The sequence below is a fragment of the Apus apus genome, chromosome 1 (genome assembly GCF_020740795.1).
Source record: "Apus apus isolate bApuApu2 chromosome 1, bApuApu2.pri.cur, whole genome shotgun sequence".
Lineage (NCBI taxonomy): Eukaryota > Metazoa > Chordata > Aves > Apodiformes > Apodidae > Apus > Apus apus.
The window spans coordinates 181,795,708-181,816,973 of NC_067282.1; the positions used below are offsets into that span (position 1 = coordinate 181,795,708).

General features: G+C 40.0%; 1 protein-coding gene across 5 annotated transcripts in view; it reads right to left on the reverse strand.

Annotated features, from left to right (window-relative positions):
- Window positions 1–21,266, reverse strand: part of TSPAN12 (tetraspanin 12) — a 50,699-nt gene continuing 29,433 nt past the window's right edge. For 4 of the 5 annotated variants that reach the window (XM_051632278.1, XM_051632261.1, XM_051632294.1 and 1 more), the window contains exons 5-8: window positions 17,796–17,870; window positions 13,399–13,506; window positions 8,180–8,323; window positions 1–1,593 (exon numbers count right to left, since the gene is read on the reverse strand). In XM_051632278.1, coding sequence (XP_051488238.1) covers window positions 1,288–1,593; window positions 8,180–8,323; window positions 13,399–13,506; window positions 17,796–17,870 — 633 coding nt within the window. In that variant the 3' untranslated portion in view covers window positions 1–1,287. The remainder of the gene's footprint in view (window positions 1,594–8,179; window positions 8,324–13,398; window positions 13,507–17,795; window positions 17,871–21,266) is intronic. The other variant, XM_051632269.1, reaches the window with a different exon arrangement.

Below are 21,266 nucleotides of genomic sequence, written 5' to 3' on the forward strand. Positions count from 1 at the left end.
TTTAAGACAAAAGGAATTTTATTGTCTACCAAATCACACATTTTGTTTGTTTGTTTTTTTCATTTTCTTATACAAATTCCAAAACAACTGAAAGAATTTTTAAAAAGTAGTATTTTTTAAAAACCCATTTGCCACAAACTACTGTACTCAGTGGAACAAATATATATTTCAGGAACGTGGCCAACTGTAAAAATACTCCTATGAAATAAACATTGTTCATAAAAATACAGTAAAATGCACTTTCCCCACCTCAATAAATACATTTTAACGCTGTTTCCAGTTGGCCTTTTAAGCCACTGGAGAGCTCTTAATGAAGAAGCAGCCAAAATATAACTTCTCCTTATGCACTTTTACAATTATTGCAATAGCATCCAGAACTGTAAGCATTTTCCTTGTAGTCTTTTGTTTCTACCTGCAGAGGAATCACAGACAGGAGAAAAGATCTGTCTATAAAAATGTGCTATTCCCGTATTGATTCCCATTTTGGAAAGAATGTTTAAGGTTTTCTTTCTTCTCACTAAGAAATAGTCCAGAGAACAAACTGTTTCAAAGAAAATTCTCCAGAATTACTCAGAAAATTAAAGTCTATTGTCTGGAGTAATAGTTTTGTTTTCAATCCCTGTTTAATATATTTAAAATTAAAAATTAAACAGTTATGTAGATAAAAATAGAAGTTTTACAACATCTTTAACAAGAGCTAAGAAAAGTTTCATTAGAAAAAAAGAAAATCTTGCCCTTTTTACAAATTTTGCAAATTTTTAAATTCAAGTATTGACTTGAATTTTAGTTCCGATTTCCATGCACACACAAAAACACACAATTTTATATACATAGATCCCTGATTAAGACATTTTCCAAATGGCTTTTTAAAAATGTTAAAGTCAGTTTCAACTGATGTTACATCTTGTTTGCCCAAAGCACAGTTGTTTCTTCAGAAGATGAGTATTTATCTTCCTTACTTGTGATGCTTCCTTATAGGTTCTGTCCGTATAACTGAATTATTTGGAACACATCACACAGCTTGTGACAATAAGTTAAATATGACTGTGCCCAGTGAATGAGTGCCTTCTAAAAAAAAAAACAACCAAAGATCAACTCTGTTCATGGTTGAGGCCACGGATAAGACGTTGACAGTCTTATCTTTTCTATGCTGGCCTCCTTCACTTCCATTCATTAGATGTTTTCTGAAGCATACAGACTGGTATATTTGACATACTCCATGTAACAGAACAAAACCAACAAAAAACAATTAGAAACCTTTGCAGCTTCTCAGATTCATTGCATCACCTATAGCTCTTCCATTTCAAAGTGTGTATGAAAGCTGTTTGCCATGGATGTGTGTTCAAAGATTCTTGTCAGGCTTGGTTTCAGTAGCTCCACAGAATGACACGACAGCTGCTGTGAGGTATCACTCTTCATGGCCATGATCTGATCCACCCCGGGATCCCTTCTGTCGTAGTAGAGAGCCCACAGCAAGGTAATAGTGAGGATCATAGCCAGGATCTGAGTTACTCCAATGGAGATTCCTAGAAATCTCAGCACTTGCAATTGCTTCGTCCCCCTCAAAAAAGTGTACATTTTTTTACCGCATCCCTATGAAACAAAAATAGATTAAAAAACATTAGTCAATATTATTTTGCTTGCAGTTCTCAAGGTTTAGCTCATCCTACCTAGTGCTGGCATTTCTGGCTCCCCAAAATTTCTCCCACACCTCCTCGAAACAGTACTTTATCTCTTCCTTACTGCCATATTCAAGTTTATCAATACACTGTGAGTTTACTGCATGTAACAAGCTCCCAGAGATCCATGCTAGTCTTCAATTCAGAAATCACTGAGAGTTGATCTGAGTTTCTATTGACTACCACTGAATTTTAAAGAAACTCAACTAGTTTTGCCATTAAAACCTCTTTAGTAATCTTGTTTCTCTCCTTAAATTGCAGATCTTCAAGGCTGTCAATTATTGTAAACTCTTTCAGGCTTTGTACAAATAATAATCAAAATCTGAAGTTAAAATATTCTAGGAAAAATCTTCAGACCTGCATAACCTCATCAGTGTTTCTTCCCACCTTTTCTCTTTTAATGATTTATCTGGACCCATTATATGCCAGTTTATTAAGTTCTACAGAAAGTCCCCAGGGAGTAGAAAAATCATTACATTCCAGACATTGTCTGAGGAAGAAGAATCGAACAGAATAACCTTTAACAGAGGACTTCTGACGAATTTCCAGAATGCAGTGAGCACAGACAGACTTTCTTTAGTACTCAGTGGCAATAATACCACATATATGGGGCATTACTCCTGCTTTTTATTCTTGAATAGAAGCACGTCGTCACTACAAAAAAGTATACGCATTTATGCTAGTTACACTCAGTCTATCCATAGAGTATATTTTTAAATTAACTGGCTTTATTCCTGATCTGAATGTAGAACCTTCCCCAACCCCTACCATTCTACGAGTCTCTGATTGTATGGTATTATACATAATGTCACTGTGATGGTGTTATACCGAGAGCCAGTTTTGCACTATATCTTGTCTAGGCTAGTGCTACTTAAAGCACAGTAATGTCACAAACGGCTGTGACAGTAGCTGTAACAACCTGCCCTACATCAGGCTCTGCACAACCCCAAGCAGGCAGCTAGACCCTGCTCCAAAGAGCTGACCATCCACATGCTGTATGAGGAAAATGAACACATACACCACCCTTGCAATCATTTACAGGAAAATAATTATTACTATTTACATGGAAAAAGTCTGCTGAAAACTATGTTAAAACAAGCTGATGTTCCCCAGAAACTGAAAATTTATCTCTTTCTACACCATCAGTGCACGCTCCAAAGCGTGCTTATGTGTCCAAGTAATTACTGTACAAGGCTTTAGGAAAGCTCCCAAGCTCTCACGGCAAGGATCCACAAAGAGACACCGGCTCTGGGAACTACTGGATCACAGTGCAAATACAAGCTACAGTGCTTGTTGCTCAGGAAAGCTGATGCTCAGTCTGAGAAAGGATAAAACTCTTCAGAGTGGGCCCTTAGTTACTCCGGTCCATGCTTACTCTATTCTAAAATCAAAGGAACACAGCCACCAAGGGAAAAGTCAGAGTAGTAAACTGGATGGGCTAACACTCCAAGTACCAATAGGCATCAGTTGCAGAAAAAGATATCAGGAACCCATCAAAATTTGCACTGTCTTCAAAATCTCATATTTGTGTTCATATCCTAACTACTTTGAAAGCAACTGATCAAAGCAACAGAATCTGAAGGCAGGACATGACAACACTTTTCAGTCACACTGAAATTGCACAAAGCAAACAACTTCAAATGCTACATTCCTGAATGTATTCTTGCCTCACACACACAATTCATACTGCAGTCAACAAATTTTCATTTAGGATCTAAATAAAATCATGTACTATTTAAGAATTGTGCCAGAGTAAGTTAAAGGATCTCAATGTCTTTGCTCCACTCATCATTCCACTGTCATTTTCTAAACATTAACACAGTTTAGAACCAGAGCAAGGAGTAGGTGTGAATTATTTGAAATTTGAGGGGAAAAAAAAAAAAAAAGAAACACTGACACAAAAATCGTAATTTAACTTCATGAGGAATAAAAGTCACATTGGTGTCTTTTTTTCTTCAACTAGAAGTCAGTGTTGTAATTATACTACTTTCCAAATTTGTTTTTAATTACAGAGAAACTGGCTGCATTATAATACCTTTGATAACTTGAAGGGATGAAGGTACATGCTGGTCACATATTAAAAATGCTCAACCACAGCAGTATTCAAATTCAGTTCATTTGTTGCCTAGAGGAAAGATCCATTAACAGAGCGCAATAACATTAATGCCTGCATCTCCTGCAGTACAGCCACATAACTGAGACAAATTGTGCCCAATCTAGATAGACCGCCTCCCTGCATTTAATGTTCTTACAGTTCTGCTCTAATACACATTCAAAATCGGTTTCAAAATTGAGAAATATCCAGCCACTCCTGTTATCCTCACATTCACACATTTTATTTCTGCTTATGTGACACATTCATAGTTGGTAGCCTGCAAATAAAGACTACATAAATACACTTTCCTCAGCAAAAGTAAAAGTTTGTCACTAAACAGGGAGCTCTTGTTGACAATTCAAAAATAGTATAAAACTCTGCAGTGATCATTCAGAGGAATTAGCTTCAAACCCCTACAGTGCTATGGATTAAAGGCCTGATTCATATTTATTACAAAGGCCATTTTATATTTTCCGTCTTAAAATGGAAATAAGGCAAAAAATTTTCATTTCCTGCAACTGGTTTAGGACCAGACCTTAAATAAGACACTTCTCAGAGCAGAAAAGATAAACCAGCAGCATATTCAACATATCTGTTAATTACTCTGATTTTGAGTATACACAAGATTAGCTAGAAAACAAAAGAAAAAAACATTGAACATGCATGCTGAAGATATCAACTCCTACCAGTCATTTAGTCCAGGCTATAGTTCCTGATCACAAGATGCGCAGACCTCCCCTTGTACTCAAGACCACAATGGAACTCTAAGGCCACATCGTTATCTGATGCACCTCCCTCAAGACCTCCTTCTGAAGTCAGTTTGTTCCATGAACTGCACACAAGGTGAAGCTCAAAGAGTAAAAGCAGTCCAAGAAGACTAACACATTTGAAAAAAAGCTTTCACAACACAGCAGGATAAATGTGATTCCTGCCAAATACACTCTCAAGCAGAACGATAAGCCACCTTACTTTATACAAAAACTATATCGTGAGGAATTCCAGCTTAGACTACAGAGAGCTCTGAGATCCCAGCAGAAAATTACAGCACAGCTACAACAAAACAATTTTATCAATCCTAGCCAAACCAAACTTCAGTTTTCAGACATACTACAAGGAATTTTTCCAAAGTACCAGAATGGATTTTCAAAGCATTTACATAAGCCAATTCAAGGTTAGCGAGGCTAATCTCTTCAGACTCCCTCTCAAACCACCAGACTATGCACGTTTGTTTTGAGTCACTTTCTAAAAAAGCTTTTCTCCTTCAGTTCTCCAAAGCAGAAGTCAGATAGATTAGCCTTGCAAGTGTAAGTTGGTTTTGCATGATATTAATTAACATCTAAGCAAGTCTATTGTCCAAGCCTGTGAGACAACACACAGGCAAGTACCATGGAAAAAGCCATGCTTTGCCAGCTGAATATTGTACCTATCTCAAAGAGCAACAGAATATTTCTGGGGCTGGTAAAACAGAAAACAGCCTGTCCTTTTTTGGAACAGATCCTGCAGTAGACAACCAAAAATAAATTTTTGCTAAGAGCTGAATCCATCCAAAATGCTCTGAAGTATGGCTGCGAAAGAACAAAAAATGTGCTCTTCCGAGATTCTTTTAAATAAAAGCCAGCCAGCCTTTCCTTTTATCATGTGGGTCTCAATAAAGCCCTTATGTTCTATATCATTATCATCTTCAGCTATTAATTTTATCAAAGTATAACCAAAAGGACCTGAACATATGAAGTGGGCAGAGAACCACTTTCCTGGAATATGGCTGCTGGAATGAAATGCTAGCAGAAGACATGAGTTCTGAAAAGAGACTCCAGTGACTAGTACACCTTCTCAGAATTTTGTGAGCTTCCTGAGCTCAAAAATTAGGTTTTTATTGAGTGAAAATAATATTGCATACTCTTGCCTTTTCACATAAGCAGGAATGTTATGCAGCTTTCTTACACTCCTTGAGGGTTCTCTATGGCAGAGTTGGACTGTCTGGTAGCAATACTGGCAACAGTATTAGAAAAAACAACCATTACTGCAAAGTGAGTCACAGTTATTTCTTCTTCGAGAATGTGTAAGAGATTGGCAGGCCCCAGAAGAAGCCTGAATGGCTTTCCCATTTAGAGTCTGACACTTCTGAAGGGTAACCAGTGCTGCAGGCCTTGCAATAAAGCAGGAGAAGCTCTACAAAGCAGTTGGTGGAAAGAAAGCAGCCGCTGCCAGTCTTTAAGGTTCTTTAGGACAGACTGGCTTCCCAAGGCACCTGCCTTTTGGCAACTCTACCTTCTCTCTTCATAGAAGAGATCTAGAATGGGTGTTTCAAAGTCCAGAATAGATTATGTAATTTTGGCTCGTATGCAAAAGCTCATGTTCATCTCCGTTTGTTTATATAGTGAATCTTTCCCACTACAGAGGTTCTCTCTCTATGGCTCCTGAACAAAAGCCACATATTAGATTCTTGTAAGAAAGAGTTTTTAACAGCAGTAAGAGACTAGGACAAGATAAAATGGTTCTTTGGGTGCTCTTTGATAATGCAGAGTTGCATTGTCCACTAGAGAAATGTTCATGTTGCAGCATCTGCAAGCACATTTCTCAGGTCTGTCCTCCTCCCTGTGCACCCTATATTACGCTTAAAGCAAGCAAATGAAGAATGCATCTCTTCTCAGATCTAGCTACTTTACTGAGGCATGCTTTTTGTTGCTACTGGACTACATGGACTGGATAAAGGTGACTTCTTAACAACATTTTTGTGAGAACAGTTAAAACAGAGTTTTAGTAGAGAACATGTTTACTTGTTTTCATCATTTTCACCCTAAGAACAGTGGAGGAACTGAAATACCTGCCTCCTTGCATGAGCCCTGTTTACAACAAAGCTCTCATCTTCCAAAGGACTCCCTAAAAGCATCCTACACTGTACATACCACTAGAGTCCTCACCACCATAGGATAAATAGAATTTCTTAGTTTGGCAAGATGGAGACTTTACACCAAAACTATTTTTTTATTTTTTGCTTGGAGCAAATTTCAACTCCAACCTAACCAATATAAGGTTAACTTAGGTTAGAGGTTAACTGTATTGATACCAACTTAGCTCACTTTCAGGTAAGGGAGAGTGGGTTCTTCCTTCTTGCCTTTCTTCCTTTGTTCTCCCTTCAGTATTAATAAATAATAAAAATAAATAAACACAATTGTACTGGGCTTGCACAGCAAGCTTTTCGTAGTGGGGGAGCTACATAGGTGGCTTGAGAAGCTGCTAAAAGCTTCCCCATGTCCAAGAGAGCCAATGCCAACCAGCTCCAAGACAGACCTGACATTGGCCAAGGCCGAGCCCATCAGCAATGGTCAAGCTCCTCTGGGATGACTGATTAAGAAGAGGAAAAAAGCCTTCACAATTGCAGCAGGAGAAAGGAGTGAGAATATGTGAGAGAAACAATTCTGCAGACACCAAGGTCAAAGAAGTGGGGGCAGAACATGCTCCAGGCACTGGAGCAGAGATTCCCCTGCAGCCCATCGTGAAGACCATGCTGAGGCAGGCTGTCCCCCTGCAGTCAGTGGAGGTTCATGGTGGAGCAGATATCCACTTGCAGCCTGTGGTGGACTCCACACTGAACAGGTGGATGCATGAAAGAGACTGTGACCTCATGGGAAGACTGTGCTGGAGCAGGATCCTGGCCAGACCTGTGGGCCCATGGACAGAGGAGCTCATGCACGTTTGCTGGCAGGACTTGTGATCCCCCATGCTCTAGCAGTCTGTTCCTGAAGGATTGCAACCCATGGAAGGGACTCAAGCTGGAACAGTCCATAAAGAACTGCAGCCCATGGGAAGGACTTGTATTGGAGAAGTTTATGGAGGACTGTCTTCCAAGGGAGGAACTCCACACGGGAGCAGGGGAGAAGAGTGTGAGGAGTCCTCCCTTTGAGGAGGAAGAAGCAGCAGAGACAACATGTGATTAACTGGCCACAACTCTCATTCTCTATCCCCCTGTGCTGCTGGGAGGGAGGAGGCAGAGAAATCAGGAGTGAAGTTGAGCCTGGGAAAAAGCGAGGCAGGGGGAAGGAAGGGGTTTTAAAATTTCTCATTACCCTACTCTGATTTGATTGGCAATAATTCACCTAATTTCCCCAAGTCAAATCTGTTTTGCCCGTGACAATAACTGCTGAGTGATCTCTCCCTGTCCTTATCTCAACCCACGAGCCTTATGTTATATTTTCCCTCCGCTGTTCAATTGAGGAGGGGAGTGACAGAGCAGCTTTGGTGGGCATCTGGCATCCAGCCAGCCTCAACCCACCACCATAAACACTTTCCATAAACACAATTACTCTACAAACCTTCCTGCTGGAGTGCAAGTGATGAGTTTAAAAATGACCTGATCAAGAAGAATGCACAAAACACTCTGAAATATCCGTATTTTATTTCTTACCTCCTGATAAAGGTCACTGAGATCTTCATGATGTGCCTGCTTAGAGCATCCTGGGAACTCTGTGACACAGCATGAGTCAGGAGGCCAGTCCATCTCTGTCATTTCCAGCCAGTCTGTGAAGTACACCACCCCACAACATTTAAACTGCAAAGGAAGGATTAGCCAACATCAGTAATAATGATGCTACTTCTTCATAAAAGTAAGTCATCAAATAAACAAAATAAATTCCTATTAATAACTTCCAAAATATTTACACAGTTAAAAAACACCTACAAGAGCTTTCCCATATCTTCTTTAGCTGTACTCTGACGTAAAAGCAAGGTGAAAAATTTACGGTGTTGACCAATGAACACCTCATAAACAGTCAATGACATTGCTCTGCCCTTTACATCATAACTGCTCCCTCAAAGGATGCTTCACAGAAATTGTGCTACCCTGTAATTCTGCTAGCTTTACTATAAGGAACTAACACAGGATAATTTCATGTCAAAAGGGGGACTAAAGAACAAGTATACCTGAGGCTGAGGAAAGCAGTAGGAAAAGACAACAAAGGTCTTACTAGTGAGGACCGTTCCAGCAAGGCTACAAGTATGCTGAAAACCAGATGAGAAAAAAGCACAGATTTATCTCAATACAGAAAAAGATTTTAAAAGTAAGCAAAAAGGTATAGAAATCACAAATGCTGAAACGAAGAAGGAAAATGGAAGGAAGAAGTATCATACTAAAATAAACACTGCAACAGAATCAACCATAAAAGTAGACAGTCTGGCTGCAAAGCACATGAGCCATAATTGGCTATAAAAACCAGCAGAACTAACAACCTGTCTTATCCTCTGCAAAGCCACCAAGATTTAAAGCCAAATGACCAGCCTATCACATTCCTAGCTGCTTTACATTAAAAAAGAGCTGAAGCAGCTACATGAGATTTTTCTTCAGCATTGGATGGGGACTTGGTATGACTGAAAAAAAGCCTTGCTTGCAGAAACAAGACACTGCTTTTTTCTGTCTGGATATTCTCCAGTACCAACCTGCATGTAATTCATTGCCTGGTTCCTTTGACCCACAGCCATTACTCCTCTTTATCCCTTTCAAAGCCAGTCAAAATTAAGTCCTCAGTCACAATCAAGCAGATCAGTGCCCAGAAACCATGTTGGCACACAGTGTGCCTTCACTTCACCAGTCCTCTTACAAATCTCAGTTCTTCCTTTTTCAGCATGGCTTAAATGTATCTGTTTCTATCAGTTCATTAGTCAGTCAAAATCCTCCCAACACAGCACATTCTACAGAAAGCTCAAGCGTTGGCTACCCATTGAAATTAGCAGACAACCTCATTAAACTTACTTTTCCCACGCTCACACCTTTTCTTGCCCCTCCTCTGCCCACCCAGCTCTTCGAGATTTCAGTCGATCCTTCCCACCTTCCTTGTCACAGTCACAAGTCTGATATTAGACCTGAAGGAGGTCTGGGGGGAAATACATTTCCCATTTCTCTCTCAGATGTTAAAAGATACAAAAGAAGGAGAACAAAGCTGAATATTTGGGAACAAAATTGTAATTACAAGTTTTTTCTTTAATGACAAGTTTGTAATTTTTACAAGGTTTTTCTTTTTCCTAATGTCACCGTTTGACTCAGGTTCAACAACAATGCTCTTGATCCCCTCCCACCCAGGTAGGGAAGGAAAGAGAGAAAAAGAGACTTTGCTGAATTGAAAACTAAACTACACAGCTTTAATTAAACACTAATGATATAAGAAAATATATACCATTATATACAAATGTGTTCAGATATGTGCAAAAGCCTCTGCCCCGCCCCCCCCCCCCCCCCCCCCCCCCAGCAACTCCCACAGCATCTCCTGAACTCCAAACAGTCCCAAGAAATCCCGGAGCTGCTGCTGGAGAAAGCAGAGAGTGATGAAGATCAGGAGAGCTCGAGCCTGGGGGTCGACGGTGATGGATGGACGAAGTCTTCCCCAGATGCCGGCCATGGATGGAAGACAAGGGAAGAAGAAGCAGGAAGGAAGTTGTCTTCTGTGATCTCTGACCTTCCTCTGAGCTTATGTAGATATATGGAATGGAGTATCTCTGACCAATTTTGCTGTCTAACTCAGCCTCCTACGGGGGATCACAGATCTCCCCATAGTGTCTGAGCCGGCAGAGTGAAGGTGTGACCCTGAATACCCAGCAGTTAGAAAAACATACCACTGTTATCAGTCTTAGCTGGAATGCTCTGGTACTAGTTAAAAGAAAGCTTACTGAAGGGAAAAAAAAAAAATCAGTAAAGGGAAAATTGGCTTCATTCTGGCTCAAACCAGGACACCTAAACAAAAAACTTGTAACGCTGGCTGAAGAAGGGCTCAGGCATGGTGCTAACTCAGACACAGATCACATACCAGGCTCATACATCCAGTGTCTGAGTTATGACTTGACAGAATAAAAATGAGAGCCTACCAATTAACCAGGAGCTGTAAAAGAGCCTTCTCAATTCACTTCAAACTTTCCCCAAATCATTCCTCTAGTCAGAGATGAAACATAGGAAATCTGATTTCTAAATGGAACTTTTTCTCCCCTGGAAGAGTTAAGGCACTAATACTGATTTTAAAACCAGACATTATGATGACACTACAATAACCAGAAGAGGCAGCTTGTAATTTATTCAACCTATACATTTAAACCAAGACACAGTATCAGCTCCATTATGGGAAATGGAGACCATTTGATGGTACAGAACAGACACAAACACTCCACCTCCGTAAGAAAGATACTCTGTTTCACAGAGCACTTGTGTAGCCAGAGCAGGGAACTACAGAGATGGGAGGAGTGTTTAACCTCAGGTAGTGCTCACTCTTTCTTTCAGATCTTAGTATAAATACAGACTAAACAAGTGCTGCCAGGAAATGTTTAAATAAACAGGAAATTGGTGCAACAATGACATATTTCAACAAAGGCAGCACAATGACAGGCATTTAAAGAGTCCTCTTCCTGCACGTGAGTTATATTTGGAGTTAATGGGTTTTACCTTGGGCAGTTTCATGGTTATGTAACATAATACTTCATTATTTAAAAACAGTTCTGAATTTTAGTAGGTTAGAGGGCAAAGCTTTTTGGTTTGTTTCCTGCCTTCCCAGTCAAAGGAAATAAAACCCCTTATGACCATGAGTCAGCAGTGTGCCCTTGTGGCTAAGAAGGCCAATGGCATCCTGGGGTGTATTAGAAAGGGTGTGGTTAGTAGGTCAAGAGAGGTTCTCCTCCCCCTCTATTCTGCATTGGTGAGGCCACATCTGGAATATTGTGTCCAGTTCTGGGCCCCTCAGTTCAAGAAGGACAGGGAAGTGCTTGAAAGAGTCCAGCACAGAGCCACAAGGATGATTAAGGGAGTGGAACATCTCCCTTATGAGGAAAGGCTGAGGGAGCTGGGTCTCTTTAGTTTGGAGAAAAGGAGACTGAGGGGGGACCTCATCAATGTTTACAAATATGTAAAGGGTGAGTGTCAAGACGATGGAGTTAAGCTTTTTTCAGTGAAGACCAGTGATAGGACAAGGGGTAATGGATACAAGTTGGAGCATAGGAGGTTTAAGATGAATATCAGGAAAAATTTTTTTACTGTAAGAGTGACAGAGCACTGGAACAGGCTGCCCAGAGAGGTTGTGGAGTCTCCTTCGCTGGAGACATTCAAAACCCGCCTGGATGCCTTCCTGTGTGATGTACTCTAGGTGACCCTGCTCTGGCAGGGGGGTTGGACTAGATGATCTTTCGAGGTCCCTTCCAACCCCTAGGATTCTATGATTCTATGATTCTATGATCCCTCTCTCAAACGTGAGCCAAAAAGACAGTGTTAGAATCCTTTTGGAAATTTCCTTTCCCACTCATTTCTAGCTAAAGACATATCTTAACCTTGACAGCTCCATGAAAGGAAACTAACAGAGCCATTATGAAGGAGAGCACAGTTTAATATTAACACAGCATATAGAAACCTTTATTATATTTTACCTGCAGATTCTTCATTCTATATACATCGTATTCTTGAATCTACAATAAGTCTAAAAAGTGTTGGTGTCCTAACCTTACTGGCAAAGGAGAAAAGTCAGTGTTAGCAATTTAATTGAATTTAGTAACATTATTTTTTTTTTGGCATTTTATTGTCTTCAGGGCCTACAAAAGCTCAAGAGTCAGGTTTCAATGATGTTAAAAGATATCATCACTACACAGGATTTTACATGACATGAACTTGCATTTATTCACCTATTCATTTAAAAACAAGTATTTTCCTTTAGTAGATAAATTACACTTAGAATCACAGAATCATAGAATCCTAGGGGTTGGAAGGGACCTCGAAAGATCATCTAGTCCAACCCCCCCGCCAGATAAGGATCACCTAGAGTACATCACACAGGAAGGCGTCCAGGTGGGTTTTGAATGTCTCCAGTGAAGAAGACTCCACAACCTCTCTGGGCAGCCTGTTCCAGTGCTCTGTCACTCTCACAGTAAAAAAAATTTTTCTGATATTCACCTTAAACCTCCTATGCTCCAATTTGTATCCATTACTCCTTGTCCTATCACTGGTCATCACTGAAAAAAGCTTAACTCCATCTTCTTGACACTCACCCTTTACGTATTTGTAAACATTGATGAGGTCACCCCTCAGTCTCCTTTTCTCCAAACTAAAGAGACCCAGCTCTCTCAGCCTTTCCTCATAAGGGAGATGTTCCACTCCCTTCATCATCCTTGTGGCTCTGCGCTGGACTCTTTCCAGCACTTCCCTGTCCTTCATGAACTGAGGGGCCCAGAACTGGACACAATACTCCAGATGCGGCCTCACCAAGGCAGAATAGAGGGGGAGGAGAACCTCTCTTGACCTACTAACCACACCCTTTCTAATGCACCCCAGGATGCCATTGGCCTTCTTAGCCACAAGGGCACACTGCTGGCTCATGGTCATCCTCCTGTCCACCAGGACCCCCAGGTCCCTTTCACCTACACTGCTCTCCAGCAGGTCAGCCCCCAACCTGTACTGGTACATGGCGTTTTTCTTCCCCAAATGCAAAACTCTACACTTGCCCTTGTTGAACTTCATCAGGTTTTTCCCCGCCCAAGTCTCCAGCCTGTCTAGGTCTCTCTGAATTGCAGCACAGCCTTCTGGTGTGTCAGCCACTCCTCCCAGCTTGGTGTCATCAGCATGATTAGCATGTATTGCTTCAGATCATTAATTAACTGTTGTCTTACCTCCCTCTGGAAGAAATTCCAAGCATGGGTCAGCCACTGGTACCTAGGTAAGCCATAATTGGTCATCCTGGCTTTCAGAGTGATCATATCAGACCACTGCACTGGAACCTGGAACAAGGAAAGAAAAGTGATTCACACAACAAATCAGTTGGCTTGTGGGTCCAAACCCAGAATTCCATCTATTCTGAAATCTTACCAGTGCAATGACCAGAATAACTTTGTATTCAAATAAAACATAAAAATGCATGTTCCAGTGTTTACAGGACTAAAACTTTATATGTCTTTTTCAAAATACCAGAGGAAAAGTTATTTGTAACCTTTGCTTACAAATTAATGTACACCGGAAAAGGAGCTCCATTTTTGAGAGATTCAGAGCTAGTTGGGAATAGCTTGATTATATCATTCCCAGATTTTTTTAACTGGCATAAAATTTCAATGGAGCCCCACTCAAGTCATCAGGGATGGCTTTTATCTATCCCAATTTAGGTATCTCCCTGGCCTCTTTTTAGACAACAGAAAGAAACAGGTAGTGGTATGGGGCAATTAATCTCAAAATAAATATTTTAAACGCAGCAGACGAATCTCTTGAAGTCTCAAATCCACATCACTGTCTAAGGAGACAAACTTAAACATCTAACTTCTAAATATATAAAATTAATTGAGATTAATTCCACCTTGAGAGTCTTTTCAGTAGCTTTCTGCCTTTGCCTGGAGTCCTGCACACAAATATCCTGATTGTACTTGATTTCAGTATCTTTTTCAAGAACAGTAATGAGGACATGCAGACAATGAGGCCCTGTGAACTCGTTTGTTTGCACACACTCATGGCCTTGTGAATCTTTCTTTCTGAAAGAAGGGCTCTTGCAGTGTTTTCCTTTCAAATCTGACCACTCAGAAGTGAGGAGCTGCTGCTCTCCATTGTGAAGACTATGATCCTCAGTTAGTAATTTGTTAGAAACAGAAGCAAGTACTGTGGCACCTGGCATACAATGCAGTTAAGGGTCAAGATAAGATATTACCTTCTCAGCAGCACAGATTTCAGCGTGCCAAACTAAAATAAGGAGCTGCAGACTTTGCAGTTGTCCTTCTAGGCACACATACTATTCATGCTGAGTTCTGCCTTGTTCCCATTAGCTTTAATAGTCATGGTGAAAGAAATAATAATTGAAATATCAGCTTTCATTGGGAGAGTGGGGGAGCCAAGTCAGTCCAGAGGCTGTGAGTTAGCTGTGCCATCCCATTTGAAGGGAACAGTAAAGGCATTCTGCAAACAGTATGAAATTTAAGTTAAGGAAAAAAAATAATTATTGCAATCCTTCCCAAGGTGTCTGGTCTTGTCACACTAGATGCTCTACAAAAATATAGGGACAATCACTACCTGATTGCCCCCGTGATGCAAATAAGAACATTTGATAATATTTCATTATCACTGCTAAGTTATACTACGATTTTGATGCGCTGGTAAAGCTTCATGTATCACAAACATGAATAAATTAATACATATTCCAGAAATTTAGCATACCTTTCACTACAGAATTTTTATTTCTTAAGCTATATATCACTGAACTCACAACTGTTCACGTGAAAAATATGCTAGCAGTAAAGTACTAAAAATACTTAAAAACAATATCACAGAATATATCTACCACAACCATTTACACTGGTCACTATAATAAAATAATTTGGTTTTGTATCCAAAGTGTTTCCAGTGCTTGGAAGTTAGCACTGTGCTTTTCTTGGATAATATTTGATACTGCTGCAATTAAGCTCATATTTGCTAGGCTGTTTTTTTATTATCTTATTTTAGTTGAATACCGTCCAAGGTTATGAACGTAACACATGGTGCCCAACTTCTTCATGAAAACAATGGAAAGCAGGGAAAAAGAAATAATCAAAAAGTGAGAAAAGGAAATTAAAAGCAAACCAAAACAAACTATAACCCACTGTAGGAACGCAATTGGAATTCTGGAGCTAAGGAGGGATATTGGAATCTCTGCATTTGCTCTAAGAATGCCAACATGACAAACTAAGGATATCAACATATCTATTACATAGCTTCTCCTAAGCTCACACAGTAGTGCGCAATAATACACAATCTTGAGATGCATTTGTTTTGACTACACAACAACACTTTTGTATAGAATGTAGACAAACAAAAACTAGAAATGTTGGTTTGATTTTAGCCTAAGTTCTGTAAAGCTCAGTTTGCTGTTGAGATCTACTTACTGTATTTCTAATGAGTATCAAGGCTTGACCAATGCCCAAGTAAGCGGAGAACCCACACTGGCTTTTCAATCTTGTGGATGGAACAAATTAAGTCATGAGGTAGACTGCACATGAGGTATCATGAGCTGGAAGAAAAATTGTTTATACAAGGTCTCCTACAACAACTTGTCCACGTTCAAAGGAGAGCCCAAATGGATCAGCAGAGGCGGTTATACCTCAGTGACATTTTTGACAACATCACCCACCGACCTACACTAATGCCAACTGATTCTCTGAAACCCATGAGGGGCTCTTGTGATTTCTTGCTATGCTGAAACCAACAGGATATGAAGTCATCCCCATGTGTATAAGAGGAAATCTTCTTTATCAAGTAGCATAAAGCACGCTCTAGGGAAGTGATCTGCACAGGTATGAAAAACCCACTGAAGAACAGCCATGCTCTTTCTGACTGCCACATTCTCTATGGGTCTCAGCAACAGGAAAGCTGAGTCTGGCCCACCTCATCACACAAAGAGCAGCAGTGTTAGGACAAAGGGAATATGTAAGAAGTCAGATAGAAAGAGAAAACAAGAAAGGCACAAGATTTCAGGGATGAGGAATGAGAAGTGTAAAGGGAGAGAAGAAGAGAGACAAAGAAGAAAAACAGTGGCCTGAGATTTTTTTCTGTTCTTTCTATTAGCATATTCATACTCTCAAACTACTGGAAGGGAAAGGAAGAACTGAAGGAGACTGGAGTATCCGAGTTTGCTGTGACCCACTGCAAAAGCCACAGACATGGAGCTCAGTGCTACGTCTCTGGCAAAGGGGAACAGGGACAGATGTGTTTTTTTTTTCTGGAAGGATACAGTTTCATCAGTGCCTTAACAAGATAGGGATATGCTAGCTTTTATAAAATGTCACTATTTTGGATTTCAGTAGCATAGCAGGGAAGTGGAAGCTTGGGGGTCACACTAACACACACCCGTAATGTCAGGTTCTCTAACTGAACAACGAAGGCTGGTGAAGTCATATCTGGTACACGGAAGGCTGTGGTATTTCAGGCAGCTTCAACTGACAAGATTTATGTGGTAAATGGATGTTAGTTAGAACTCTTATCCTTGGCAAAAACCCTACAGAGGGCAGCTATGCCCATAGGATGAAGCATTCCCAATTTAAAAATGCATCAAAGTAAGAAGACATTTAAAAAGTAAAGGGAATGTAAAGGGATAGCCTTAATCATTGTTACGTTAGAACACTCTTCTGGAATGAGTTCAGCAATGAATACTGATGCAAAGTGCTGCCACATAACTTCAGACTTCAAATTTTCCAGAAATTCTTTTGGTCCCAGTACCGTGCTAACACCAAGAAGGCTCCCTCCCATTTTAATGCAAAGTCAGTGCTACACACTGTTGTAAAGACTATATTGGTCCTATCTTGACAGCTCAGAGAAAATATTTGTCCTTCTATTCATAAAAATGTACTAGATTGAGTACAAGACACAGGGATATAGCATTCAGCAAAACAACATTTCAGTTTAATTTCTGCTTAACAGCCATTTTCTTGTGTGATAGTTACAAGTCTTCAGTTTGAAAATTAAAGTTGGTGCAGTTATAAAAATGAGACAGAAATAAAACCTCTTCAAAAGTTTACAGCAGAGTGTTTTATAGCTAAGACATGTTTCGCCTAAAACTGGCATTTATAGCTTGTGGAGGCAGTGCAAAGATTTCAGCAGACAGCAAGTGCTCTATTGAAAGAACACTCTGTTTAGAACATATTACACTCAGCTATGGCTTTTTAAATTACAAAGAACTTTTGGGGCAAAATCCCTTCAAATTCTCATATTTCGTCTCTCAAAATACTTAAGTCTGAAGTTGATACTTCATCCTCAGAACTTCCATAACCTCAATGAGAATCTGCCTAAGCAAGAATTAAATAAAAATGAAGTCCTTAAATCAGGGGCTGCAGGATTTGGCTCTCAAAAACAGAGAGTGTGAGGAGAAACCCAGAGAGATCGTTCCAGACAGACAACCTTACCCAGAAGAATTCTGTGTTTAAAAAAAAGGCTGTCACATGAAGTTAGACTGTTGGAATAGTGAACAAAGATAAACACTACAGCAATTAGAAAAAGAGCTGGCTAATGGAAATACTTGTTTTCTTCTGTTGAAAAAATGCAGCCTCCTTTTCTGACTCACCGTTATTTCCTGCTCATAGGTCCAAACACCACAGGCCAGTTCAACACAGAATATTACAAGCAAGCTTCCAAAGTACTGCAGAAAACAGAATGGTCTTTGTTATTTATGATACGCAGGTAAACTTTGAAAAAAAAAAAAAAACAACAAAAAACATTAAAAATATTAAAGGGCATCTCAAAACTGGAATCTGAAATAAATTTTTGTAACCACAATATGAAAGATTCATGCAGTAAACCTTCTAAAATGTTAAGTCGCGTCACATTTCTTACTAACTTAACATGAAGCATGTGAACATTACCACCAGGAAACAAATTAATTTCCTTTTTGTCCAAGAGTACATGGGGTTCATGACATATGAGTTGGGGCTGTTCAGCCTGGAGAAGAGAAGGCTCCAAGGAGACATTATAGCAGTCTTCCAGTAGCAGAAGGAGCCTACAGGAAAGCTGAGGAGGGACTTTTTACAAGGGTGGATAGTGATAGGACGAGGGGTAATAGTTTTAAGCTGGAAAAGGGTAGATTTAGGTTAGACATCAGGAAGAAATTCTTCACTGTGAGGGTGGTGAGGCACTGGAACAGGTTGCCCAGGGAAGTTTTGGATGCCCCATCCCTAGAGGTGTTCAAGGCCAGGTTGGACGGGGCTTTGAGCAACCTGGTCTAGTGGAAGGTGTCCCTGCCAAAGACAGGGCAGTTGGAACTAGATGATCTTCAAGGTCCCTTCCAACTCAAACCATTCTATGATTCTATGATTATACTACAACTATCACAAAGAGGACAACCTTTTTTCACCTCATATATGTGAGAAGAAGAAATATAATTTTGCTCAGTCCTATCCATTAAAGCAACATATTCAGATTATGCTAACAGCTAAGAAGGGGAAGAAAAAAAAATAAAGAAAAAAAGAAAACAAACAAGGCTGTGTTCTTATTCACATGATTGAGGTCAGGCATAAGCACACAAATATTTACTGAGATGGACTGAAATATCTTTGTTTATTACAAGATCTAACACTTGAACTTTTTTAAAACCAAAAATATGGGTACAAATGAAGAAGCTGTACAGGTCTTGGTAATGACAGTTTAAAAAAACAAGGGTTGCTACAACCAAAAGAGTATGACTATTTTCTGTATAGCATCAACAAACCCTTTCTGAACTGAACGGTAAAGCAGTGTGGAAATTAAGACTGCTGTAATTGGTGTCCTCTATTAAAAAGTAACCAATTTCTCATTTATTTAAATTGACAGTATAGTTCCATTCATTCTCAACTCCAAACTTGCTTCCCTGTCAATGGACTGAGCTCCCCCTAGCTCTCAGTACACAAGTCCTAAAATTAGAGTCTTCATGGATTTTAATTTCATTTAAAATTCAAAGAAACACAAACACAATATAAAATAAAATAGAATAAATATTTAATTCCATTAGTAGGATACATGCCAAAAGGCTTCTAATTTAGTCCTTTTGTTCTGGAATGTATGTATGAGCTGTATAAAAAACAAAACAAAACCCTGAATTATTGTTTTTTCCTATTAAAAGTTCAATAAATGTATTTTTTTTTTAATAGAGACTATAAATTCACATTTAACAACCATTTACATGGCATCTTTTTTTTTCATTCATAGAATCATAGAATCATAGAATCCTAGGGGTTGGAAGGGACCTCGAAAGATCATCTAGTCCAACCCCCCCGCCAGATAAGGATCACCTAGAGTGCATCACACAGGAAGGCGTCCAGGTGGGTTTTGAATGTCTCCAGAGAAGGAGACTCCACAACCTCTCTGGGCAGCCTGTTCCAGTGCTCTGTCACTCTCACAGTAAAAAAATTTTTTCTGATATTCACCTTAAACCTCCTATGCTCCAATTTGTATCCATTACTCCTTGTCCTATCACTGGTCATCACTGAAAAAAGCTTAACTCCATCTTCTTGACACTCACCCTTTACGTATTTGTAAACATTGATGAGGTCACCCCTCAGTCTCCTTTTCTCCAAACTAAAGAGACCCAGCTCCCTCAGCCTTTCCTCATAAGGGAGATGTTCCACTCCCTTCATCATCTTTGTGGCTCTGCGCTGGACTCTTTCAAGCAGTTCCCTGTCCTTCTTGAACTGAGGGGCCCAGAACTGGACACAATACTCCAGATGCAGCCTCATCAATGCAGAATAGAGGGGGAGGAGAACCTCTCTTGACCTACTAACCACACCCTTTCTAATGCACCCCAGGATGCCATTGGCCTTCTTAGCCACAAGGGCACACTGCTGGCTCATGGTCATCCTCCTGTCTACCAGGACCCCCAGATCCCTTTCACCTACACTGCCCTCCAGCAGGTCAGCCCCCAACCTGTACTGGTACATGGCGTTTTTCTTCCCCAAATGCAAAACTCTACACTTGCCCTTGTTAAACTTCATCAGGTTTTTCCCCGCCCAAGTCTCCAGCCTGTCTAAGTCTCTCTGAATGGCAGCACAGCCTTCTGGTGTGTCAGCCACTCCTCCCAGCTTGGTGTCATCAGCAAACTTGCTGAGGGTACATTCTGTACCCTCATCCAGGTCGCTGATGAAGATGTTGAACACCAGTCCCAGTACCGACCCCTGAGGGACTCCACTAGTCACAGGCCTCCAACTAGATTCTGCCCCATTGACTACAACTCTCTGACTTCTTCTTTTCAACCAGTTCTTGATCCACCTCACTGCCTGATCATCAAACCCATACTTGATCAACTTATCTACAAGGATGCTGTGGGAAAATTCACCCAGTCTGGAACTGAGTAATCAGCCTTAGCAGCTACTGAACAGTTTCTTGCCTTGACTTCCATTAACTGATCAACTCTAACTCCCTGAATTACGTTTGTAGATGCATGTAAAAATATCCATGTGACTTTTTTGAGAAGAAACCTGTACTCATAACCTTCTTCCACAAAGGTCTGTTCGATAAAGATGGTATTGAAAGAAGAGCTCTTGTTTTACTAGATTCCACCACATTAGATTGCATCTTCATAGTCATTATAGGTGAACAACACACCACATATTCTCACAGATCAGCACTGTAAGCAAACACAGAGCTGGAGTAAAGACCTTCAATAACCAATACATTCATCCTCCAAAGGTCCAAAAGAAGATCAAAAAATGAGTCAAACCTTGAAACATCCATAATGTTTTTTCTAAAAAATAAATTAATGAGCTTCTAGAAAATGCATCCACTACCACTGTAGTGCTTGCAAATTATGCAAAGGCTTCTTAAAAAAACCAAGGAAATCTACTTTGTGAAGTATTCACTTTGAAAGGATGAAAGAATGTCACATGCTTTAGCTCTTTCAATTCATTTTTAAAATATGTTTAAGGACATTATGGCTAATATGGACATTTCTGAGAGATCAACTAAAGGTTTCAGTGAAAAGTGAATTTGAGTTCTCAGCTGTCAAAGAAAATTTCTTGTTCTATACTCTAATTGAATAACAAGGCTGCGACTGCCTGCTATCTCCAAA